This window comes from Solea solea, chromosome 5 (assembly GCF_958295425.1).
Source record: "Solea solea chromosome 5, fSolSol10.1, whole genome shotgun sequence".
NCBI lineage: Eukaryota > Metazoa > Chordata > Actinopteri > Pleuronectiformes > Soleidae > Solea > Solea solea.
In genome coordinates this window covers 29,724,887-29,751,365 of record NC_081138.1, presented here as the reverse complement: position 1 = coordinate 29,751,365, position 26,479 = coordinate 29,724,887, and the positions used below count along the sequence as shown (strand labels likewise).

At 42.1% G+C, this 26,479-nt stretch overlaps 2 protein-coding genes and 2 non-coding genes across 5 annotated transcripts in view; 2 read left to right on the top strand and 2 right to left on the bottom strand.

Moving 5' to 3' along the window:
* LOC131459116 (transmembrane channel-like protein 3) overlaps positions 1–16,608 on the top strand; it is a 62,785-nt gene extending 46,177 nt beyond the window's left edge. For both annotated transcript variants that reach the window (XM_058628570.1, XM_058628569.1), the window contains 19 exons: positions 1,194–1,275; positions 1,559–1,665; positions 3,450–3,548; positions 3,784–3,926; positions 4,192–4,339; positions 4,643–4,686; positions 5,245–5,392; positions 6,494–6,603; positions 6,698–6,776; positions 7,473–7,736; positions 7,808–7,936; positions 8,528–8,595; positions 8,914–9,042; positions 11,906–12,016; positions 12,384–12,509; positions 12,789–12,867; positions 12,977–13,019; positions 13,104–13,395; positions 14,958–16,608. In XM_058628570.1, coding sequence (XP_058484553.1) covers positions 1,194–1,275; positions 1,559–1,665; positions 3,450–3,548; positions 3,784–3,926; positions 4,192–4,339; positions 4,643–4,686; positions 5,245–5,392; positions 6,494–6,603; positions 6,698–6,776; positions 7,473–7,736; positions 7,808–7,936; positions 8,528–8,595; positions 8,914–9,042; positions 11,906–12,016; positions 12,384–12,509; positions 12,789–12,867; positions 12,977–13,019; positions 13,104–13,395; positions 14,958–15,966 — 3,210 coding nt within the window. In that variant the 3' untranslated portion in view covers positions 15,967–16,608. The remainder of the gene's footprint in view (positions 1–1,193; positions 1,276–1,558; positions 1,666–3,449; positions 3,549–3,783; positions 3,927–4,191; positions 4,340–4,642; positions 4,687–5,244; positions 5,393–6,493; positions 6,604–6,697; positions 6,777–7,472; positions 7,737–7,807; positions 7,937–8,527; positions 8,596–8,913; positions 9,043–11,905; positions 12,017–12,383; positions 12,510–12,788; positions 12,868–12,976; positions 13,020–13,103; positions 13,396–14,957) is intronic.
* trnai-aau (transfer RNA isoleucine (anticodon AAU)) lies at positions 7,041–7,114 on the bottom strand. Its single transcript has one exon. It is a non-coding gene; the product is annotated as a tRNA-Ile (tRNA).
* Positions 8,085–8,158, bottom strand: trnai-aau (transfer RNA isoleucine (anticodon AAU)). The gene has a single exon. It is a non-coding gene; the product is annotated as a tRNA-Ile (tRNA).
* Positions 16,609–18,730: 2,122 nt separating the features above from the next.
* stard5 (StAR-related lipid transfer (START) domain containing 5) lies at positions 18,731–26,149 on the top strand. The gene is made up of 6 exons (XM_058630152.1): positions 18,731–19,262; positions 20,840–20,889; positions 21,160–21,292; positions 21,470–21,587; positions 22,230–22,323; positions 22,560–26,149. The coding sequence occupies exons 1-6, from the start codon at positions 19,173–19,175 to the stop codon at positions 22,708–22,710; spliced, it is 636 nt and encodes a 211-aa protein (XP_058486135.1). The 5' UTR covers positions 18,731–19,172; the 3' UTR covers positions 22,711–26,149.
* Positions 26,150–26,479: the final 330 nt, after the last annotated feature.

The window sequence follows — 26,479 nt, the reverse complement described above, 5'->3', positions numbered from 1 at the left end:
TTAGCAAAGCAGGGGTTAGTTCATTTCCATTCTCATGGTAGCTTACATCAAATGTAATAGTTTGGCCAAATGTAGCTGCTGGATATACAAAGCAGGGGTTGGCCTATGTCGTCCTCATGCTAGCTTACCCCACAGGTGTAAGTCATAAGTAAAAGTTTTTCATTTTGATATTTGAGTTTTATTAACAAAGCAGTGGTTGGCACGCATTCATCGACATGGTAGCTTTCTTCCCAAGTTGATAGTTTAGCTGCTGTCTTTTCTTTCTTCATTTTATGTGTCTAACTGATGAATTGTGAATTATTATGGCAGACTGTGGTGGGGGAAAAAATATGAGCATCCTCATGTGGTTCAGTGGTGAACTGCAGATGTAAATCTTGAGTAAAAGGCAGGGGTAAAAAAAAAAAAAGTCAGCAAATTTATTTGGCCTATCAAAGAAAGTATCCACACCTCTATTAACTTTGTCTGACTATTCACTGACGATCCTCTTTGTGTCACTGCACTGCAGCAACCTGATCAGAGCCAGAATAAAAAAAAATCACATAGATTTCTCTGTAACCTGCTGAGTTCTGATTTTTACTAAGCTCAACACACACACACACACACACTGCAGATAACTTTATCTACCAATTCTGTCTGTCTGTGACACACACACACACACACACACACAGAGGAACAGCAGCATGAGTGAATTTATAGCCTGTTGTTATAGCTCAGTTTAATTAGAATGTTCAGGCTGCTCAGGCTCCATTAGAATAAATTGACTTTTAGTGAGCAGTCTGCTGACGAGGTATTAATCAGAATCATTGGTCCAACTGACCTCGTTCTGATTAATAACATCTCGCTTCTGATTTTTATCTCTTTTCACATCATGAGATGAGAAAAGAGTCTCAGAGTCTCTCTCACACACATACTTTCAAATCTTACTCGGATATTTGGTGCAAAATAACCTCTCGAGACATGAAAATGGAGTTACAGTCAACACAGTTTCTCAGAAATGTGGTGTGATAAAAATAAATCCAGCCAAAGACGTATTCTAAAGATACCATAGATTCATGCGAGTGGACATTTGATTTATTAGGTGACACTTTTGTTTAGTGGTTAAAATTCTTGCGTCCATGTCAGAGGAAATTAGTGCTAACTTTATGTCAATATCTCATACAACCACTTGAACTTGTCTTTTGTCTCTCCTGCAGCTGCTGAAGAAACTGTCCCGTGTTCTGTACAACATTGTGGTTCTGTTCATTCCCTGGGAAGTAAGGATCAAGAAAATTGAAAGTAAGTTTCTACACAGTAAAACAAAGTACAGTAACCCTATGACTTTAGTAAAACCTTAATACCAAGCTTCACTTGATTACTCAGTATCAGGACAGAGCATTTTCATGAAGGCACAACATATTTGAAAGAGGATTTTGACATTTTTTCACTCAGTTCACTCAAAACAATTGTATTTGAAGGCTTCCAAAACGCTGCTTCTTTGTGGATAAAAAGCTGATACAATACAAAACTTGTTCTCGTGTGTTTGGACCCTCGGTCACATGTTTGTCTCTGTCTTTGTGAGGTCACTTTGGGTCGGGCGTGGCCTCCTACTTCATCTTCCTGCGCTGGTTGTTTGGGATCAACATCGTCCTCACCATCATGACTGGAGCCTTCATTGTTCTCCCAGAGGTCAGTGCGTCTCTGAACAAATGCTTACTTTTTAGCTTGTATTTGAACTATGAATCTTATTGTTGTGAGTGCTCACGGTGCGTTCCATTTGTGATTTACAAGGTCAGGGCCATTCAGGAAACGTTCCTCTTCATTTTACCCTTAATATCACAGTCGTACACATAATACTATTTTTTTTTATCCATAGACATGTTGCTGCTCTGTTTGGGTGCTCAAAATACCATGTAGAGTGTCGTTATCGACTGGTATTGGTGGCTTACAGTTGCTAGCCTGAGATAAGTTTGCTTTTCCGACTTGAACAACTGGAACGCGATGAACTCGGGGGCAACATCACTCCGACTTCCGACTTAAGTTGCAAATGGAACAAACGCAGCATAACGTTGGAAGACCTGAAACATTTCAAGTAAAATTATGAGGACTTTGCTAACCCCAAAGCACGTCACAGAACTACGGTGGCCTTCGTACGACAATAAATATGTAAACAATCCTCCAGGGGTTGGGCCACGTCGTCCTCGTGCTAGCTTACCCCTCAGGTGTTATTTTGGCTAACTTTAGTCACTGTCTTTTCTTTAGCTTCACTTTTGAGTTTTATTAACAAAGCAGGGCTTAGTTCATGTTTGTTCTTGTGCTAGCTTACCCCTCAGGTGTTATTTTGGCTAACTGTAGTCGCTGTCTTTTCTTTAGCTTCACTTTTGATTTTATTAACAAAGCAGGGCTTAGTTCACATTTGTCCTCGTGCTAGCTTACCTCATAGGTGTTATTTTGGCTAACTTAAGCTACAGTCTGTTTTTTAGCTTGACTTTTCATGCGTTGCTAACAGTTTATTAGCAAAGCATGTTCCTTTAAGGGTCACTTTATTTTGTTGACCTCTGTAAATGTTGATTAGACTTTGCTTGTGATGCTCAGACACAAGCAATTTCATCAGTCATGACTTACTGTGTCGTGTTGTTCCTGTCACTGTGTCGTCTTATTTTGACGACACCCCACCCTTCCTCCTGTCCTCCCTCCCTCGTTTGTTGGGGACTCATTTTCCACTCCTGTCATACTTCCAGCCTTTATCTCACCTCTGCTCCCCGAACAACACCATCCAACATCAACCACCATGGATACAATCTATACCTGTGTTTATTATGATTGTGTGACACAGGGATGAAATGGAGGATCAGCCAAAGGGCCGGTGCAGTGACAAAATTTCCCGTGTAGTGATTTAGAAGGGCTGAGGCCACATCCACACGACTCTGTTTTTGTTGAAAATTACATTAATCCTCCTTTGCCACGGCCACACTACTGTGACGTTTTAGAAACCACAAAACGATGTAGTTTAGCCACCATTACAGTGTCCTTTTTTCTGTCTAAACACAATGTGAGGTGCTGCAGCCCTTTTACTCACTCTCCCACACCAAAGTCCTTGGAGAAATTCAGTGATTTTACATCACAGGGACACAGGTTGTTGATCCACTGATGCCTCGAGCTACAGTATAAGTTCAAATGTGTTATTTTGTGAGGTGTTTGAGATGCTTGAGAAGCTAAAATCACTGATTTTCTCTATGGGATTTGGTGTGGGAGAGTGAGTGTTCATGAAACAACACAAACTTCAGTTTCCAGTAGTAAAATGTTGTCTAATGGTGAGATGAAGCGACACAATTCTCCACTTTTAAGACGATTTCTGTGCTCTCACCTGCGCTGGTTTCTGCATGTGTTTGATAAATGAAGGCTACTATGATTCCCATACAGTGTCATTATGATATAAGTTGAGATAATCAGTGTGTGTTTGTGTGAATTAGTTGCTGGCTGGAGCTCCGTTTGGCACCACGAGAAGTAAAACTATCCCTAAAGACCTTCTGCCTTCAGCTCAGGACCTGGACACCATCTGGTCTCTGGGGGTAAACCTCTCTGCGTTTTTACGGCTCCATTAATAACACATATCTCACTGACACAGTGGACCGTTATTCAAACTCTCTCCAGGGTCACGTAACGATGACCTACATTTGCAGTTTGAATAGCACACTGCTGTCGTGAGGCTTATTGTCTAATCATTAGATAATCCATACGTGTGCATTAATGTATTGTTTTGTTTATGTCACATCATCATGTGCTGCATGTGTTTGATGTCCACAGGGTTACCTGCAGTACTCAGTCTTGTTCTATGGTTACTACGGCAGGGTGAGGAAGATCGGCAGCGCCAGCTACCGCCTGCCGCTCGCCTACTTCCTGGTTGGAATGGCCGTCTTTGCCTACAGCTTCATCATCCTGCTGAGAAAGTGAGGAGCGCGTCACGCTTGACTTAAGCACAAGTTTGAAAAAGAGGCTTGAGTTTGTTCAGAAATCAACAGGAAAACATTCATACTGTAGGTCACAGATGATAACATAATATAAGATTAAGCAGTCTTTCTCTGTGTATCATCAACACGTTCACTCGGAATTTTGTGGAGAATCTATTTTCTGCTCCACAGTTTCGGACTGACGGGGTTTTGTCACGTTTATTTAACACAATTAAATAACACGCCGGTAACAATTGTCGTCCAGGATGGCCAAGAACTCTCGTCTGAGCTTGGCTAGCGCCTCGGATGAGAACTTCACCTTTTGTTGGAGGGTTTTCTGCGCCTGGGATTATCTGATCGGAAACCCGGAGGCTGCAGAGAGTAAAGGCGCTGCCATCGTCAACAACATCAGGGTCAGACACACACACACACACACAATATTCCTTGTGTCCTGTGAACATTTTAGATTAAATATTGTCCTGAGCTTCACACGTCATATTCTACAGACTTAAGAAAAATCACAATTTCGGTCAAGATAATCACAGTTGGATATTTATTGATGGGACAGAATGATCAGACTGTAAACAGAGCAGTGTTGTTAAGCCCCGCCTACTGTTCCTTTAATTCCTTTTTCAGTCGGGACAGTTCTATTTACCCGAGATAAAACTTTGTGAGTGTTCATTTTCTCCTTCAACACACTTTTCCCCCTCACACAGGAAGCCATCGTTGAGGAGCAGGAAAAGAAGAAGGACACCAGTCTGTAGGTGGATTTATTATTTATTTGTACACAGTTCCTCCTCCGCATCATTTATATAAGCTGAGAGTCATATACTGTATATCTTTCATGCTTAAGAAGAATTTGTTTGTATTATTATAGTTTATCTTTTTGTTATTTTTTGTATTCCCTTAAACTGATAGATGTTTTTAATTCATCTGTTAGACTGCGCCATAATTTAATTGACAAGATTGATTGATACTTTTTAAAGTTGTCCTGGCAACACAGGCATTTTTAGTACATTTAGTTTCCCCCATTGTCTCTCTGAAAACAGTGTCTTTATTTTTATTTATTGAAAGTAAGTGAGTATTATTTTATTTCAAAATGTATCAGATCAGGAACTTTTATAGCTTGTATTTTTCAGAAGAGTTCATTTGTGTGGTCTCTATATCCTGCGTTATTTATTAATCTTATTCATTGTTTGGAATTAGAAGCATTATTGACATGATATACTTCAATACTTCATCTTTGTAGTAAACTCTGGCTACGTCCAGATTATTCGAGGATCTCTAAAGTCTTTTTTGGTTTCCGGCGACTCTTCAGGGCCGTGCTGATCAGTCTGCGTATCTTGGCCAACATCCTGGTGCTGCTGTCTCTGGCCGGCAGCATCTACATCATCTACTTTGTGGTGGACCGTTCTCAGAAGCTGGAGCAGGAGAAGCCCGAGCTGACGCTGTGGGAGAAGAATGAGGTAGCAGAGCGGAGCGGACGTCATTAGCCTGATCTGATTACACTTCAAAGCAATCGATGTTAACAGAGATCAGTGATGGGGATCATGTGGACGACGCCTCCGTCTCTCAGTGTCACAGAAATCCTTTAGGACTTGTTTTTGCTCGTTGTGATTGTAAATATATGGCTATTTAGTTGGCCACTGTTAGCAATACCTGTCTGCTCTACATTTTATGTTACACTCGCAAACAGCGTAGCATTATGTCTCCGACTTGAGGGGCATTCCGGTAGAAACGTCCAACTAGGAAATTATAGGTATAGTTGTGTTTGCGCTAACCCTAGAAATGCACAAAACCTAATTATCGCAATAAAAACTGGTAATAGAAACCTGAAATAGTTTTTCAGACGCGTCAATATAAAAGTTTATCGCAAAGGTGTAATGGAAACACTTTTTTCGCTAAGCCACGGATATAATAATAAAAATCTGAAGGATTACAATAGGTTCCTCGCACAAATTTGTGCCAGGAGCCGTTTGGCATTCGTTGCTAGGGCCCTAATTAATGGTGACAGGCGCCACAAGTTTGTTCCGACTTTAAGGGCTGGAAATCCGACTTGCGGGGCATTCCGGTAGAAACGTCCAACTCGGAAATAGGAAATTCCGACTACAACTGGAAGGCACCATGTGTCGCTATAGTTGTGTTTGCGCTACCCCTAGAAATGCGTAAAACCTAATTATCGCAATAAAAACTGGTAATGGAAACCTAAAATATCGCTCTCATGAGGTGGTTTTTCAGACTCGTCGATATCAAAGTTCATCGCAAAGGTATAATTAATACCATTAATTGAAAACATTTTTTTTGGCATTTACATGGACGAGATTCTACGAGAAAAATAGGATGTCGTGAGACTGGACTTTTACGAGAATTGCGGCTCATACGCAAAACGAAATTTTTGAAATATCACTTTCATTTTTGTATTTTACAGATAAAACTGTAATGGGAACACTACAATAGTGATACTACAAATGCAGAAGTAGCAGTATCTCATTCAACACTGGACTATCCCCATAAATGTTTCATAGGCATCATTTTCAGTGACTTCCCTGTCCTCCCTCTGCGCTCAGGTGAGCGTGGTGGTGTCTCTCATCACCATGATCGCTCCGTCTGCCTTTGAGCTGGTGGCTCAGCTGGAGATGTACCACCCTCGCACCTCGCTGAGATTCCAGCTGGCCAGGTAACAGCCACCACTGTCCAGGTCAGCGTCTACATGACACTCACTCACAGCCTCACTGACGTTGTGAACTCGCCGTATCTCCGTGTGTTTGCAGAGTGCTTGTTTTATACCTGGGGAATCTCTACAGTCTCATCATCGCCCTCCTCGATAAGGTCAACATCATGAGCTCTGCTGTGAGTACAGTCGCTGTACATATTCTCCCTGCTCTAACTCTGACTCTTTGAAATGAATAAATGTCTCATATGTTATACATTCAACTCACACGAACATGTCACTTTAACACCTGATGGTGGACGGGTCTGACTCTTGGTGCTGGAGGTGGACGTGTTAAACGTAAATTCGAGGTTTTGCTGTCTACATCCAACACTTTGCTATGTCTGTGCAAGAAGTTGTACTAGTTGCACAGAGATAAGTTAGTTAAATAGTTAATTTTCCAATGGCCAGTATGGGGATTGAACCCATGACCTTGGCGTTATTAGCACCACGCTCTAACCATCTGAGCTAACCGGCCATGATTCCTGTGAAATTTGCATAAGATTTGCAGATATCGCATTTTCACCAGGTCTGTCCTCCAGAGTTTTTATGCACGAGCCACAAATGCCAGGAGCCGTTTGGGCCCCTGGCATTCCTGGCTCGGCCCTAATTAATGGTGACAGGTGGCACAATTTTACGTCAAAGAACTTTGACGTAGCTGAACCCGACACAAGCACAACAGTCGTTTCTGGATTTTTGGATTTTTTTGGGAAAATAGTGACGGTTTGAAATGCTGTTGTACATATTTGACATAAACCCCCTTTACCTGTTAACATAAAAAAAAACAGTATATCCCATAGCATCTGCTGACAGACTGTACCATGGTTGTGATCCAGATCCCAGTGAGTCCAGCGAACTGGTCTGAGTCCAGCTCTTTCCTGGCCACCATCTCTCAGCCTGAGGGCGACAACCTCTCCACCCACATGTCCGAAATCTCTGCATCCGGACATCGCAACAGCACCATAGCAACCATCGCCACGGTGCTGGGAGTGGCCCACAGCAACAGGAGCATCTCCAGCGCCGTACACAACCAGACCGCTCTGTTTGAGAAGAACACCCGTCCTCAGCAGGACCAGTGCTGGGAGACCTACGTCGGACAGGTTCCGTCTTCTGATCTTCTTCTTGGCTACACTATGTCAGCATATGTTGACTTTGTGTCATGTGTCTTCAGGAGATGCTGAAGCTGTCCATCATTGACATGATCTTCACAGTGGCCAGTATTCTGCTCATTGACTTCATCAGAGGGTTGGTGGTTCGATACCTGAGTGACTGCTGTTGCTGGGACTTGGAGAGCAAGTTTGTAAGTGACGCAGTTTTTTGATTTAACAATTTTCTTAGGATTAGTTTGTCGTGTCTGTAGCATCCCATGTTTTCGAGTTGAAGATCATCTTTAAGCTTTCTGTGGAGACATAACTTCTCTGTGTGTGCGCAATAAAGACTTTGTAGTTTGGCCAGTATGGGGATTGAACCCATGACCTTGGCGTTATTAGCACCACGCTCTAACCATCTGAGCTAACCGGCCATGTTCGTCATGTAATATCATTGATTTTTCTCAGAACTGACGTTGAGGAGGGTGAACAACAACATTGCACATGTTAACGGATTCTTTTTTTGTATAGGATGTGACTAACAGCAAGTCCATATTCGTCAATAGTCCATTTTAAAGGTTTAAAAACTATGGTGACCCCGGTAAAACTGTATTTGGGGACCCTCAAAGAACTCTAATCCCGTCCCACCTCTGGGTCGCAAACCAATGTTGGGAAATGACTTTGATGATTATTTTACCCAAACCTTCTTGCATCTTTTACATTTGTGTGTATGTTGTCTTGGAATGAAACATGAAAATCACCTCATTCATGGTTTGTTGTGTGTTTTTTCTGTCTTTCCTCAGCCTGAGTACGGAGAATTCAAAATAGCCGAGAATGTCCTGCATCTGATTTATAACCAAGGAATGATCTGGTAGGTGTGAACAACTGAGGACATCCTTCCAGACAGTTCTATTACAGCGGCGCTGCCTTGTCGCTGTGTGTGTAATAGAGCATCTAATACAGAGTTAGGAGAATTGCTGCTGCTGCTGCTGCTGCTGCTGACGAACAGTCTCCCTGACCCTTGTTTAAAGGACCGTGGCCTCCTGTGATCTCATACATTCACCTTCGACTGTGTTTCCTCAGCTCATTTCACAAATGTCGCCTTGCAACAATGAAACGTAATGAAAAGAAACCATGAGTGTTAGTCTCTGTGTGTGTGTGTGTGTGTGTTTCTCTTTCTTTCCTCCAGGATGGGAGCGTTCTTCTCTCCTTGTCTTCCTGCCTTCAACGTGTTGAAGCTGATTGGTCTGATGTATCTGAGGAGCTGGGCCGTCCTCACCTGTAATGTTCCCCATCAGCAGGTGTTCAGAGCCTCCAGGTCTGACGCACACACACACACACACACACACACACACACACACACACCAAACCCTACCTTACTGTACCAAACCGAACCGTGACGGAAACAGGGATGGCTTCAATGCCAATGTGGGCCCCATAAGGGTTACATTCAGGCTGACAATGGTGGTCCCAACCATGAGCTTCCCATGTGGCCCCCATGTTACGGCAACCTGCATAATTTGTGCACTTATTTAGTGGCCTGGACGTCACTTTTTAGTATCACAACCCTTATGGGGTCCACATGGACGTTCCCCTAACCTCTTACCCAAACCTAAACCATCACAACTATATGCCTAATCCTTAACCTTAACCTAATTCTAATCCCAACCCTAAAACCCAGTCTTAACCATGTAAATCCTGTCAAAGACCAGTCCTCCTTGTGGTTTATACATTCACACAAAGGTTTCGTGCAACTATTCTTCTTAGGACACTGCATTGAATTCCATTAACTTTGGAGAGCCATAACAAAGAATTATCCCTGACATTAAAGGAATACTTCACCGACTCAGGGGAAACTGAGGTTGGGAAGCACAATGTTTCAAATATACTACCCCTATTCTAGTCATGCAAAGCTAAATGCTAATCTCTGAAGTATTCCTTTAACCATAACCAGTTGGCGCCTAACCCTTACCTAAACCAGGTCCTCAGAAATGAGGTTCTGGTCTGATTTCCAACCTCACAAACCTCCACCGCTGGAGTCGTACACAGTGGTCTCGACCGGAATGCGGTCACCTCGTAGGTGACGTCACTGCCAGGTCTGACCTCTGACCTCTTGCACCACGAGGACACAGAGGTTGGGGGGGTGGGGAGTAAATGAAGCGGCATCAGCTCACCGATGATGATCAACTGTGGTCTCTCTACCTCTTTCCTGTCGTCCCCTCTCATTTCCCTGCTCTGCAGTGATAGAGACAAATGAGCGCGTCGTCCCACGCTGCTGCTGTTTTATGTACACACAGATACACACAAGGGCTCGCAGCACTCAGCCCACTCTGATTTATATAACAAGGCTCCTTCACTCCTTATCAGTCACTCCCAGATGTGGTGGAAAATCCAAGCAGCTCTCCCTCTCACACACACACACACACACACACACACACACAGCTGATAGCACATTTAATGTGAGCCATTAAATGCAGTTCTGCTGCAGGAGATTGATCCTGACACTTTGCTGATAATAAAAGGGTTTTTTTCCTCCCCATCCTCTGTCTCCTGCTAATAATTACAGAGTGCTGAGACACTTGAATGTGTTTAAAACACCGACACTATTTCTCCTGCTCGTAATATGGATTTCCTTGTAGTGATAATGAAGCAGTCGAGTGTTTCTGGGCCAAAAAGGCCGAGAGAAATGCAGCCTCTTAAACTGAAGTTAGAGACTGGACAGAGCTGAGTAATGTGTGTGTGTGTGTGTCTTTGAATGCGTCACAGCCAACATGTTGTTGTGTCACTGTTTCACAAATTTGAACGTACTGATGGAGGCAGAGTGGATCGTCGGCTCCTGTGTGCTGTGAAGTAAAATCGCTGATTTCTCAATGGACTTTGGTGTGGGAGAGTGAGCGGTTTACAAAATCGCACAAACTGAATTTCTGAGTGAGAAAAAAACTTACTCTAATAGTAAGATAAAGTAACATATTCTTAAGATTTTATGACAAAGTATTATTAGCACCATGATCCGAGCGTCTGTGCTCACTGCTTATGTGTTTGACCTCATTCTTCATGGAGTTTGTTTCAGAACGAATGTTGAGGGCGAAGAACAACAGTGTAGACGTTCACTCAGGTGTGACCACCTTCCACCGGGCAGCCAGAGCCTCACACATCATCATCATCATCATCATTATTATTATTATTATTACTGCCTGACATAAATTCTGAAATACGCTGTGTTGAGAGCATGGTTCTAATAATGATACCAAGGTCATGGTTTCAAAGCTGCACTGGACCGTCGTTAAACACGTTCTCTGGTCTGTTAACCTTATACATCAGTGGTAGAATTCAAGTCCTGAGGTGTTTTCTTTTCAGAAAAATACAAACCTCTGTCCATTGTTGATGTGAACATATACTAGGGCTGAAATGTGATCAAACCCGTAATATGGCCTACTGCAGTATATTTTCTTAAAGCCAAAATGTGTGTCAAATTTGAGATTAAATATCGTCCTGACCTGAACACATTAGAGCTGTAACCGGGCCTTAAAGGTTAGGCCCGGCAATGCCCGACAAGTACATTTTAATTGACGGCTTTTCGTCAAGAACCATTTAACCAGTCATTTATACATTTAACTTAGGCCACAAGAAATAAAATAAGTCCTCTGTTAACATCGTAACATCTCAGCACTCTAAATAGACCTTGGAGGAGGAGGAGTGGCTTCGACTCTGAAGAGCTCTGGGTCTCGACTCTCCCACATCTGGTGCACCTGCGGCCAGGGGCGTCGCACTCGTAGTGTCACTCATTTAAATGGGAAGCTTTTTATATCTTGTATTTTATACCTTTTGTACCCTTCTGTCTATGCATTCATGTTTTTTTTTATTGTTTGGTCAAAAATCATGAAAACACATGTGAAGCCAACGTTGATGAGTTTGTATAAATGAATTCAAATAAAATATTATTATTATCATTATTTAAAATATGTTAATCGAATGAAAATGGGAATAATTATGTAAAAAAAAAAAAATGCCATTCTCTCTCAGCGCAATCGCAATTTCAGTGAAAAATAGTTGCAATTAGATATTTATATAAAATGGTTCAGCAACCTAACATTTACCTTTTTGGCTTCTAATCTAAACAAATTTGAGTTTTTATTTTATATAATGTACAGAAACTAACTTTATTTTGTTATTGTTTTCAGATCCAATAACTTCTACTTGGCCATGCTGCTCTTCATGCTGTTCCTGTGTATGCTGCCCACCATCTTTGCCATCGTTCGGTACAGACCGTCGCAGCACTGTGGACCGTTCAGGTAAAAACGTGCATTCCTGTTCATTTTGTGTCTAAAAGTGAAACAATCTGTTTATAATAATAATAATAATAATAATAATAATAGTTCTTCTTTTTGCTGTGTTTCTGGACACAGGATCATTATTTATATAACGGAAGCATTTCTTCAGCATAAGAAAGACAGCAGTAGCATGTAACATGTATAATTTGCACCTGGATCAACAAATAACATTAACTCGTCGCACATGGTTTAGTTACACTTTAACAGAAAACTGTTAGGGAGGTTTGTGTTCGGAGGAATTAGTAAATATTGCATTCTACCGTCCATTAAGTCGCTTTTAAAAAAAAAAAAAGTAACTTGAAGAGCTTTCATTTCGTTCGTCTCCCAGTGGCCAGGAGAAGATTTATGACATCATCTCAGAGACGGTGGCGGCTGACTTTCCTCTGTGGTTCAGTAAAGTGATGAGTTACGTCACCAGTCCTGTCGTCGTGCTGCCAGCACTGCTGCTGCTGTTGTAAGAACACACACACACACACACACACACACACACACACACACACACACACACACACGTCTTGTCTTTTTAAATGATAAGATCCACCGTACTAGACGACAGAGAGAGAGAGAGAGAGAGAAAGAGATGAATATTAAAAACACAATGAAATGTAACCTTTAAATAAGTTATTAAAGATGAAAAAAGTTGCCCCCTCCCATCTTAAGCTGCGTCAGCACATTCAGTCCTTGAAAAGTCAATGTCAATCAAGGTGTGGGTTGTTGTACTTGTGTGTTGCAGCATGCTCATCTACTATCTACAGGCCATCGCCAGATCCCTGAAATTCACCAACAACCAGCTGAGGATGCAGCTCCAGAGAGTGAGTGTCTGATCAAAGATCAATAATGTGACGTCTTATTCTGAAAACAGATTAAAATTCAAATGTTACTCCCAGTTATTGATGAATGAACTCCCTTTAATCTCTGCAGGAACGGACTGAAGACAGGAAGAAGGTCTTCCAGCTGGCTACAGGTAGGGCTCCTTCTATGACTCGTCACTTTCTCGAAAATGCCGACTCATCGCCCTCACGCTACGCCACACCTGATCCTCCCGCAGCGCGACTACAGGCCCCAGAGGCCGCGGCTGTAGCTGCGGCTGCGGCCGACAAACCACTGGATCAGCCGGACAGCGACGTCACGAGTCAGGAGGCCTCGGTGCACACGCCGTCACCGCGACGCAACGGCAGCGTCACTAACTTCCAGTCCCCCGTTCGCCGCGGGAACAGCATTCGCACCATCACCCAGTCAGTGTCTCGGGCCGACCTGAGCCGAGGAAGTGGATCTGGATCCATCAGGAGTCCGACGGTGACGGTCCTGCCCAAACACAGGCTGGAGCACATTCCTAACAGGTCACACACACACACACACACACATCAGTACACTGATTTAACACAGTTTGTTGGTGACCTTTGGCCTAATGGAATATCGTAGTTAAATGAGTTCATACAAGGTTGATAACGACGCTGAAGGCGCTCAGTTTGACTGAAAACGCAAAGAAAAGTGAATTCTACCGCTCAAAAAACCTGTTTGTTCAGCAGTTTGTCTCCGCCCCTCCCAGCTCTGCTGCTGTATACACGCAAAAGCTCCCTCAGTCAGGTCTGAGAGCCTGTTTTCAGATGAAAGACCCAGCATACGAATAATGTTACACCCTTTCTGTTCATGAAAGAATAATAACAGCAACAATCAATGAAAGTTACACACTGCAGCTTTAAATCCAATCCATTTAATTAGCATTATTATTACTTTTGTTATTTTTCATGCTAAAATTAGCAGGTACGTTTGTGAACGAAGAAGAAACAACAACATCATGGATGTCAGTGACACTGGTTTCTATTATGGTATCTTTTATGGTAGTTTCCAAGTTGAAAATTCCAAGTTCCAACTACAAATGGAAGGCCTCAATGAAGGGCCAGAGGACAAATGTGTGTCTTAGCGTAGATGGAAATAGCACAGATAAAAACCTGTCATTTTTCCACTGGTGAAAAACCTGTTTAAACCTATGTTTAAATGGGATTTATGTTTAGTGTGAATCGTTTAGTCTTACTTTATTTACATTTACATTAACTTGGGTGTCAGTGAAGGGTTTTTCTAAATGTTGTCTCAGTTTTTTTTCAAGTATTCTGTGGGAAGCAGTGTACTTACTTGTAAGTTACGTGCACACTTTTTTTTGGCATGAAAAGGTCAAGTTCAAACCTGCTGCTGTTCAGCTTTAAAGGACCATATTGTTGATTTTTTTTACTGCTGCTTATTATTTTTGCATGTTTAAAGTGATAGTTTAGATATTTTTCTGGTTACAAAGCGACACAAACGTGTCAGAAAAGCCAGTTTAACAGTGAACATAGTCTTCAGATATCAGAGACTGAAGCAGGTGCTTTGTTTCCTCATGTCCCCACTCCTGCGAAACTGAACTATCCCTTTAAATCAGTGCTGACCAATAATATAAAACATGCCAAAGTTTTCAGTTTATCATGCTCGTGTGCAGCCATTGGGTTTCATTTATTTCATTTAGTTTGACAGAGTTTAAAAGCAGAACTTTGCAAATCTGGTCACTTTTTACATATGTATACATATATATATATATATATATATATATATATACACATATGTATATATATATATATATATATATATATATCTCACTGCCATGCTGTGAAGCAATTCGTGTTTCTGGCAAGACCTGGAGACTTGGTGAGACCTCCTGGCTCTGATCCTTCTGATCTGCATAATTCTGCTTTAAACCAGTTGGATCCATCGCGTCATTTCAAGATTGTATTTGCCAACACGATGCAGACACTTTCACGTCAGCCCTTCATGCTTCATGCAAAGATATCACAGTGTCACATCACGATGGTCGATCTTCGTCACTTTTTGCTGATTCTTACACCTGGTTTGTTTCTCTCTGTCATAACAGGCCCCGGCCGTTTCTTAGCGGCCCTAGCGGATCCTGTAGGTCTCAGTCCTACCACCACTTGGTGTACAATCACCCGGCTCGCTATTCTGACAACATCCACTCTGACCCCCTGTACAGGAAGACTGCGCGCGCCATACGCCCAGTTGAGGCTGCCGGGTACATCCCGGCGCAGAGTTATGGCGGACGCCGCGGTCACACCCGCTACGTCATCGTCAATGAACACGAGCCCCGGAAAAAGCTGCTGCGCTCAGCCACTCGCATCCCGCGCCATTACCTCATGGAGGAGCCCGCAGAGATCGTGGAGCTGTACCCGTGCAACGTCAAGCGCTACGCGACCCGCACGGCTCACCACCAGCCACATCCTCACCGCTGCCACGCGTCTCAGCAGCACCTGAGCGAGGAAGAGGAGGAGGAGGAGGTGGTGGAGGGGAAGGGCAGGAGGAAGACATCCCTGGGGAAGACCCACCGGCCTCACTCCCTCTCCGATCTCCACCAGCCTGCCAACTTCTACATCGGTGACCGCGTGGAAAGCCACGTCTCCATCGCTAAAGACGGCAAAGCAGCAAGAGGAAGATATGGAGCAAAGGATGGAGATGAAGAGGGCGAGGCGGGAGGGGCAGAGATGGACTGGGGAGGTTCAGAGTCACATCTGCGCTGCCAGGGCAGTGTGAAGGGGTCGGACCCCCTTCTGGTTCGAACCAGGCGTCACGTCCACTCTCCAGGAAGACACTGTCCGTCTCCAGCCAGGACCAGACACGTGGAGTCTCACGTGAAGCCCAAGATGAGACCGAAGCTGGAAACGCCCCTCACCGAGTCTGACTCCGCCTCCCTGGCGTCCAGCAGCGACCAGCAGAACAGCAGCACGGACCAGTACATCCAGGTCATCCACAACAAGGAGCGCTATCTCAAGTCCGACACAAGGCAAGGAAAGGTGGCGAAGAAAAAGTCCAAAACCAGCTTTGACCCCAACGTCACCGAGTCCAGTGACCTGGTCTGCTCCAACGTATGACGCCTCCGCGGAAATCAAGTGGTGGGTTTCAAAATTTACCAGATATACATGGTTGAAAGTAGGTCGGTATGGTCTGGAACTGGAACCACAAAAAGATTCCGAGTGTAAAACCAGCCGTAGTCGCCATTCCCGCAAGGAAACGCCTGCTAACGTTGCGTCCGGGTCAACAACACAGTCGACGTGTCGCAAAGTCAAGGATCCTTCAAGACAAGACTCCTTCTAGGAACAGACTCGCAAGTGTGCTTCATCACTATCACAATGTTCTGCCCGGCAAAACATCCATGCACAAAAGGGATTGTGGGTATTTAACGCTGCGCTGAGGAACCACAACATGGATCCTTGTAAAGGCTCAGTGAGAAGGACTCAGTCCTTCAGCGGATGATCCTTCCCTGACTTTGACAAATACCAGTTATCTTCTTATAAACTGCTTCTCAGTCGTTCTATATTTCATTGGAAACACATCTGTGCTGGGTTTTGATCTGGTGGGTGGAGTCCAGCTTCTGGTGGGTGGAGTCAAGCAAACGTTTGGAAGATATTCAACCTTCTACGATCGATGACTTGCGAGGGAGAAGTCGCTAAAACAAAAACGACTCCTCACTCTAACTCTAGTGAGGTAGACGACGAACTACAACCCGATTTTGACGAACAAAATACAACATTGGTCTTAAGCAAGTTCTCTGACCTGAACATATTATGTCGGTCTTTATCAGGCGAAGGAAGCAGGGACCGTTTATAAATGAATGAATGAATATATTCCGTAACTTCTCTCATATGCAGCAGATTTGGCACCAAATTCATTTCACACATTGGTGATTATACTGCATTTCTTACAGTAGACAACAATTGTTTTTGTATCATTTTGGTGAATTTTTATTGGTTGTCAAATTCAATAACTCACCTCTTAAGCAGTGCAGTGTCACCAAATTCAACTTACACAGAACATTGGCATATTTTGGTTATAATATATGGTAAGTTAACTTTTATGCAGTGTAGTGTCATTTTTGTTAATATTTAAGTAATAGTAATAATAAATATTTTCCATATTCCAAATATTTATTTATTCTTTTGAGGACAAGTGATGTGTTGAAGGCCGAGGTTGTTGCATCTGCAAGAATGTAAAACTACTTTCACCCCTGGATATACGTACGTCATATATATTAAGCACATAAACTATAATATTATAAGTGTGATGTTATTCTCCTATGTGTGTGTGTGTGTGTGATCAGGCATCAAAAAATCTATATAACACCACAATATAATACAATACAATACATACTTGTAATTTGTGGGATGGTACCTATCGTGGAATTGTGATATTCATGTGGCCCAGAGTCACCTGTTAAGTTCACTCATTCATTTATAAGTGAGACACACATTGATTTACTGAGACTCTGTGTAGTTTTTTTAAAATCTTTTTGTTGAGAACTGGTGTAAAGTGTTTAACTAAAGTAGCTTTAAAGATTTGACACTTCTTTGGCTCCATCGTGTTTGCGAACCCCCTGAATCCTTTGTTGCCGTTATAGATTATATTGTCATTACAACAGGAGACAGCAGCCAGTTAAGGGGAAACATATCTTACTATAAAGGTGTGTGTTACTTGTGTGAAAGTGGGTTTGGAGACAATTATTAAACCTTTATTCAAATTGACAAGTCAGGAGTATGATCATTGGGAGTTAAGTTTCCCCTTAACTGTTGACTGGGAAGCTGCAAATCCTAATTACAGACTTTAATGCCAATCAACCTAAATATTTTGTTTATTTTACATGCTTTTATTGCACCAGAGGGCAGTGTAAGGGTTAGATATATTCAGTCTGTCTTTTCCACAACACAGTTCCAGCACGACTCGGCACGGCTCGACTCATTTCTTTTAGCTTTTCCATTAGTGATAGTACCTGGTGCTTTTTTTAAGGAAGTACTGAACGATGATTCTAATGATTCAGTTACACCAAAAAAAAAATGGCAAAACTCACATGCGTGAGCTTTATGTTACCCAACATTCACAGTAGCTACGGGTTAAAGTTCACCCTGTATGTTTCCAGCGTGACACATCATCATCAACTAAGATCCAAAGGTCAAACACGACCCGATACAGTACATAAGGCTATTGCCGGATTGTTAAGTCACCTCCCACTTTTTTGCGTGCCATTTTTCACCAACATTATGTGCTTCAAAAATGCAATACTTTGGGGAGAAAAACACTTTGATAAATTTAACCTAATGAAAATTCATTATTTTCATCTTGAAATCAAAGACCAAAAAAGTTATTGAATAATTAGTGTTTCACAGCAGTTAAAGACGAAAAAAGAAGAAAAACGGAACGAAGAAGAGTACATTTTATTTTGAAATTCTAACCGTGTCAGTAAACTGACCTGATTCTTCTTTGAGTATAGTGATTTCTCTAGGGTTTCTGCTGCTTCAAAGACGATGACGTTTTATTTTGAAAGTGATAATCGGAAGTGTATCCCTTTTTGACTGCTCTTATTGTTATTTGATGTTGGGATCTTTCCCCCCTCTCGACTGTTCCACCTGCTTCAAAGGCGACAGTTTTTTTAGAAAGTTGAAATCGGAAGTGTGTGTTTTTTCATTGTCTAACTAGAATACCCTGATTCTTTGAGTTAAGTCATTTCTTTTTCGCCTGCGTCAAAGAAGATGTTTTATTTTGAAAGTTGATACCGGAAATCTTTGCTTTTCTCTGTCTGACTTGACTACCTTGGTTCTTTGATTTCAGTGATTTCTCCATTGTTTCCGCTTCAAAGAGGATGACGTTTTAATTTGAAAGTCGTAATCGGAAGTGTGTGCTTTTCCTCTGTGTGACTTAACTGTCCCGATGCTGCTCAGATTTCAGTGATTTCTCTCTACAGCTGCAGTTTCTTCTGTTCTCACCGTGGCCGTTCGTCGCTGACACTCGTGTCGTGACAACATTAACTGCGTTTTTCTTCTTCTTTTATTCACGCGTGTCACCGCGTAGCAGAGCGAGCTAGCCGCTGCGTGTTTTAACGATGCGCGTTAGCTTGTCACGGTTCTTCTTTCATTCCGTTCGGCTAATAACGCGAGCTCGCGCTCACCTGACCCGGGTTAGCTGGACTTGTTAATAAAGGGAAACGGTGGCCGAGCCGTGACTCAGGTTTTAGTGACAGTGCGAATTCAAGGTGTCTTTAACTTTTTTAATTTATCTTCTTTTAATTATTATTATTGTTATTTAAACAATGGATTACGAACACGAAGCTAAGATGGCGGTTGACTCGATGCAGAGCTACAGGAGTGACGAGTCCGGCTGGAAAGTCTGCAAGAAGTCGGTGAGTGTTCGCCTCTGATTTTTAACGTACCAGATATAAAACTGTATTTATTTGTATTCCACTTGTCTCCTGTTTGTGACGCGATGGTGTGTTGAACCAATGAGCAGCCTCTATGGTGATGGCGTGGTGTGACGTGACGTGTCATGACGTCGCCGCGCTAACTGACAGCCGGTTCAGGTTCCGATTACAAAACCTTAATTTAGTCGCCGAGTTTGACTCTCTGGAGTTAGCTCTGCACACATGTGACCAGTCAGAACTACAGGAAACTACACTTTTCACTCGTCAAATTTACGTCACGTTTGCCATTCACTCGTATTAGGGGGTGTAACGGTACGGTTTTTCACGGTTCGGTACATTTTCAGTATGGAATGAAATGTAAAAAACATGAAATAGATTTTTATTTATTGACATTTATGAAGTTTAAATGACCAAACAGACTCCAGTGGCTATTTTCTCCCCCAATTTCCTGAACGAAGAGCATGTTTTTGCACCGACTACAAACAAAACTTAGAGGTGAATGTAGAGCTGCAACTAACGATTATTTTCATAATCGATTAATCTGTCGATTATTTTCTCGATGAATCGTTTGGTCCATAAAATATCAGAAAACCATAAAAAATGTTTATCAGTGTTCGTCAAACCTGGAAATGATGATGTTCTCAAATGTCTTGTTTTGTCCACAAACCAAAATGATTGACTTTTAATGATTAATTTGTTATCCAGAGCAAAGAAATTAAGAAAATATTCATATTTAAGAAGCTTAAACAATCAGAAATCTTGTTTTAATCATGAAAAAAGCTTCAAACCGATTAATCGATTATCAAAATAGTTGTCGATTAATTTAATAATCGATTCATCGATTAATCGTTTCAGCTCTAGGTGAATGTGAAGGAAAATTGTTGTTATCTATAATGACAAAGCCGTTACACATGATTGGCAAAAGTGACATCAATCTTAACTAGTCAAAACTGCAGTTACAGATAAAATGAGGTCGCTTTTGCCATTCATGTGTTAGTTTTCAGATAAAAACATTTTATGCCTTGAATTGAACTAATTTGTGTGAGTTAAAACTAATTTTCAGGTGACATTAAATGTTAATTATTCAACCAGGCTAATTGTTATGATTGTTGTGATTTAAATACATGAAACAGGCCATCAAACACACTAAACTTTGTCCTATAAAAGTTTTAGTAACTTGGCAACAATAGTTTTAAACACCATTCAATTAAATAAGTTAATTATATAATAATTCACCTCCTTTCATGTTGTTGACACTAACTCCCTTAGTGTCATTCACTCATCACCACTGACACCGAGTAAACACATTTTAGGTGCAGGCCAGTAAAGGCTATAAAAAGCAGTGATTCCCAAACACTGGGTCGGGACCCACAGATTTAGCTCCCCAAATAAATCTCCAGAAAGGTTTTTTTGGTTGAGATTTACGTGTATTTGTTTATTTGATTAGTTAACCAATACAAACAGATATCTGATGTTACAGAATGGTTCAAAAGTGTGTCCACATGTATAAAGGTCAGTTTAACAGACTGAAAACACGTGTGTTATGTTGTGTTTTGCAGAGTGACGTGGTTGTGTCCTGGCGTCCTTCATCAGCGTATCCAGGGAATGTGTGAGAAACCTCTTCTTCTTTTGTTTTCCTCAGTAGACAGCAGTGGAATGAAACTCAAAATGTCAGTTATATTATTTCTGATGAAAGCGTTATGTATGATGACGTTTGATGCTATGAGTCCTACACTAGGCTTGTGCATCTACAGTATGTGCACTCATTAAATAATTACTGCCTTATCTTATCCTCGAGTGTTTGAATTCGATTCACGATTCAGTCGTGTCTTGTCGCCCTCACTCTGACCTGCCTGTCGTCTGACCTCTGACCTCACAGCTATAAGGGGGACGGGATCGCTAACGGCAGTCTACAGAAAGTGTGGGAGTGTTTGAAACCAATATCCAACGGCCTCCGAGTCAAATGGGACAGCAACGTGAAGAGGTTTGAGCTTCTGGAGCAAATCACAGAGGTGTGCTGACTTTCTCTAGTCTCATTTCTGTGCTTTTTTTTAACCATTATTAACTAACTCGGATAAGTTGGATCATAGATCATGAAACGCCACCCAGTGCATCTTGCTGTACTTTGTGGTTTTTGTTTGACTCTGTCTTTTGAGTTCATTCCTCTCTTGCTCTCACTCCTGCGACAGGACAGGTCAATCTGCCGGACCGTCACGCCCTCAGCCGCGATGGGCATCATCGCTCCACGAGACTTTGTGGACGTTGTTGTTGTTAAACAATGCGAAGACGGCTCCATTTCATCCAATGGTACGTCGTCTACTTCTTTTTCTGGACTCAAAACTGTTTGAACATCACATGTTAACAATTTAGTTAAGTGGTTGATGAGTTAATTGACTTTGGAAGAGAGTCACCGATAAGACTAAGTCTCCCCATACATTTGTAAAGGGATATGGAGAGCTTCATTATTAGACAGCGTTTTCCAACAGGACATTTAAGTTTGTGTCATCCGTAAGTTCACATGCGTAATTTTGTGACTTCGGTGTTTGAAATCCTTCATTCAGATTTACCTCAGTGACACAAACTGACCACACGAGGCAGCGTTAGACCAACAGCTCCCGTGTCCCTGTAAGCTAAAATGGACAATTTTGGTGCAGGACAGTGCAAGTTACTGTAAGTCATAAAAGGTTGTCCTAATAAAGCAGTGAACTTTCACTGTAAGGTCACACCAGGTGAAACCACAGAGAAAAGCACCTGAGGGACAACTGGATCACAAGTCCATGGGGTTTAAAGGGACAGTTTCCTTTTTTGGAAGGTAAACATCTTAACTAAACGGTGGAGAGACACCATTTCCACAGTAAACGGTGAAAGTAAAAATGTTAACGTCATACTGATAGTTATGACTTTTGCAAATAGATGTCTAAACTGTGTGTTTTGTGTCATGTCACGCAGCAACTAATGTGATCCACTCGAGCTGTCCTCCTCAGTCTGGTTACGTGAGAGGAATCAACCATCCGTGTGGCTGCATCTGTGTCCCCATCTCTGGGTGAGAACACAAACAACACAGACTCTCAGCAAACAGGAGTAACGAGCGTGTGAACTCATCACAGTGTTAGTGTAAAGGTACTTTTTGTAGTAAATACAAAGTCGTTGGATCATTTCCCGGTGTTTACTCCCTGGAAAGTTCCAGATAGTCCAACCACCTCGGGTAAATACGTTCCTGGGAATGTTGGTTGCTTTCAGTGTGAATTAGACTCTTAACACTTTTCTTTTTGTCTCCAGAGAACCCAACAAAACCCAGGTGTTCACGTTCTTCCAGACGGACCTGGGCGGCCTCCTCCCGCGCTCCGTGGTCGACTCGTTCTTCCCGTCCAGCATGACCGAGTTCTACGGCAACCTCGCCAAAGCCGTGAAATCCCTCAAAGACTTTTGACACCAAGCGATAAGAAGACGAGATCTACCTTCAAAACAACTGATGTCCACAAACTGGTCGGTCCAAATGTTCCTTCATTCCAGTTTCAACCCACCTTCACAACAAACTTAGCCGTGTGTCATGAACCTTCCAAATCCACCAAAACAGTCAACAACAAAAAAAACAACCTTGTTGTCAAAGCAGTTTAGCTGTGTCTGAATAACGAGGGCTTCCATTTGGCAACAACATCCTCCTTTACGTTCCTGTCGTCTGTCTGTGGCATGGATTTATTTGTCCTAAAGAATGGATATAGCTGTAAAAATCTGTCTGACGGTGCAGTAAACATGCATGTTGCATGGACCTTATTTAACCTCTGCTGGTATCAAATACTGCCTCATACCTCATACACAGGTGTCTATGTACTTGAAAAGTCACGTACTGTTTAAAGCGTTTGCCTCTAGAATCAGCTGAAGTGCAGGCGACCGGTGTGTCCTCAACGTTTTTATACTTTTTAAAGATAGCGACCCAATGCAAACTGCCATTTTGTGTAACACCATATAATATTTTAGATAAGTCAACCAGCCGTTTCTGAGAGATATGTGTCGGATAGATTAATTAAACCGTTTATTTTATGCATGTTTTATTTAATAAATGTTAAGTAAAAGGCTAGAAAAACTGGCACAATTATGTGGCGACCCCAAAAAAAGGCCGCAGGTGTACGTGACCTTCACATGTCGTGGTGAGTTTATGTCATGTTCTGTGTGCAGAATACAGGGAGAAAACACAGCGTTATAATCAACAGAAATCCTAAATTCTGGTGCTAAACTGGTACTTTCCATAACCACAATAATCAATCAACAATAACAATCAAAAATCAATGCCTTTTTATTCATTTCTAAGGTAAATGTGAACTAATATGTAACTATATATTTACATAACAAAATAAAACCTAACTGAGTTAAATCAAATACATTTGTGAATTTTGAATATGACGACGTTTGCGTCAGATCTGTTTCGATGTATTTGAGAAGAACACACGTTCACTTTAATTCGTATTCCGGAGGATTGAAACGTGTCTCTGGTTGTTGTCTTCCACACGCAGCTCCTCTCCATCGCCACTAGGTGGTAGCACCGTAGCCAAAAACCTCTGAGCTGGTGGACAGACAGCGGGACACGGTTCACAAACCTGCAGGATTCAGGGGGAAACAAACCATTATTCTCGTCATCGGTCGATCTATCGCTGGTTTTCTCAGTTAATCGAGTGCATGTTTGGTTTAGAATATGTTGATCGGTATTTACCACACCTGGAGATGAATGACTTTGAATGATTTCTTTGTTCTATGGAGCAAAGAAACCAGAAAGTATTCACATTTAAGAAGCTGAAAAATCAGAGAAACTCGATTAGTCCTTGCAGCCCTCGCTCAGACACCAACATTTGCGTTTGGATAGATAACGACCGTGCAGAAGTTTAGGTGCCTAACTCAAAGAGATCCTCTGTTTGGATCAGTACGACATTTTTAAATTTAATTAAGATTCCGTTTGATTCAATTTGTTTGCACCAAATCACAGCGTTTCATAATCTCAAGGCACTTTACTACACAACAACAACAGTTAACATTAACAAGATGCTGCGAATTCAGAAAAACCTAAACTGCTGGAACATAATAATGTAATAACTAACTTATAAATGTGTTCTGTGTTTTAGAAAGTATTCAGGGTTCCTTGAAGGTTTTTGATATTTAGGTACAGTAAATGTCTCCCATGTTTGTTATGACGCCACCTACTGTTTCATGCCCTGCATCGCTTGATGTCAAGTAATTGCCAGCAGTGTTGTGGACACTGTGTCTCTCTCTCTCTCTCTCTCTCTCTCTCTCTCTCTCTCTCTCTCTCTCTCTCTCCGCCATTGACGTAAGATTCCTCGCAGAACAACGAGCGAGTAACGTTAAAATGAGAGAGAGCAAATGACGACCTGGGAAATGAAAATTCCAAGATCTCTGTCTCACCAAAGAAAATGACTCTGGCCAGGGTCCCAAAAAGGACAATCACTTGTCCAGAGTGGACGCCTTCATGCACGAAGACAAGCACATTCAGTTCTTGAATTTGAGGGAATTGGTCCTGGAAAGTCCTTGAATTTGATGTCAACCAAGGTGTGGGAACCCTGAGTACTTACCTTGTTTTTTTGTTTTGTTTTGTGGAATAGTAGTTGGCCATTTGCACGGCCACCATGTTGACGTGTTGATGAGATGCACTCTTGAGACTGTGGAAGCTAAATGGAACTCAGCCGTTATATCAGCCAAAATGGCTGCTAATGGTCCATTCCATTTTACTAAGGCTCAGTCCACATATTTGTTCATACTCACACAAACTGGAAGTTAGGGTCCCCAGAAAAAGCACATTTTGGTTTCAGTTTGTCTATGTGAGGCGAGTTAAGCGGGGCGTACACTGTGCCATGATTCATTATTCTACATTTTTGTGCGGTCGATCCTCGGCTGCGTCTAACATCTTGGTTTTCATGCGACCATACGACTGCCAATCGGGAGCTGGTCGTTAGTCTGTATTTGTATACGAGGCGATGCGCGATTAAGCTGAAATTCGATCCCAACAAGTGATATTGGCTCAAAATGGCACAGTGTATCACGCAGCTTTATGCGTGATACATCAGTCGTCTCTCTCTCTCTCAAATCTTATTGGCTAACGAGGCCTTACAGCTACAGGTACTGTTATCGCCCCCTGTTGTCTTGGCATGCGTTTTACGACACTTAACAGATATCTCTTGTGTTTTCATGAGGACGAAGATGTTTTTGAAAACTTAAAAAGTTAACCTACATGTGGACTGAGACTTTTTTCCACGCACCATTTCCACTTCCTTTGACATCAGTGTTCTGGACTGAGGTGCTTTTAAACCCTGTTCATGCACTGATTCTGCCAGTGAAGCCACTTTAATCCACGCCGCTTATGTGTTTGAGCCCGAATATGGTGACACGTAACAATCGAGGGAGAGGGAGAGTGAGAGATTTTGAGAAAAGATATTTTTCCATTTTAACCGAGATCTGTTTTTACCTCATGATGTAACCAGTAATCTAAAAAACAAAAAAAAACAACTCTTAGCCTTCTCCAAATCACACACGTCATGTGTTTGAGACGATGTTGCCTGCATAAGAGTCTTATTTTCACGTGTGTGTGTTGTTTAAATTGAACCCATAGATTTTCTGTTTTGTTTTATTTAATGTGACTTTGTCTCGGTCTCAGTGTTTTTTTAACAGGTGGCTGCTAAAGAACAATCACCGAGCACTGCTGTTTGTCCTGAGTAAACACGACCTCTGGTTTATTTGACTGACCGTGTGAGACGATGATTTACGTTTGTAACCGAGAACAACGGCTGCTACTGATGCTTAGCTTCAACTGTTCTGTTGCACCTGCTTTATTTTATATTTCACCAGCATTAAAATGATCAACACGAGCACTGGCTCTTTCTTTTTTTAAAGCTCTGCTGTTTTCTGGACCACGAGTCACAGCTTTTCAACGTATTTCCAGTGTTTCCTGTCAATTTGTTTTGATGACCTGTAATTACATTTCATGAGAACGCCATGGAACGCTTGACGTTAATGGGTGTGTCCTATTCACGTCAAAAGTCAAGACGCCAGAACTGGGAGTTACGTCGCCTCATGAGTTCCTGGACCACGTTCCACTGGGAAAGAAAACAGGAAGGCCTCAACAGACCTCGGGCTAACTCTTGTTAGACGATAATAACAAGGTATTTTTCACACACGTTAGACCTTTGTCAAATGTC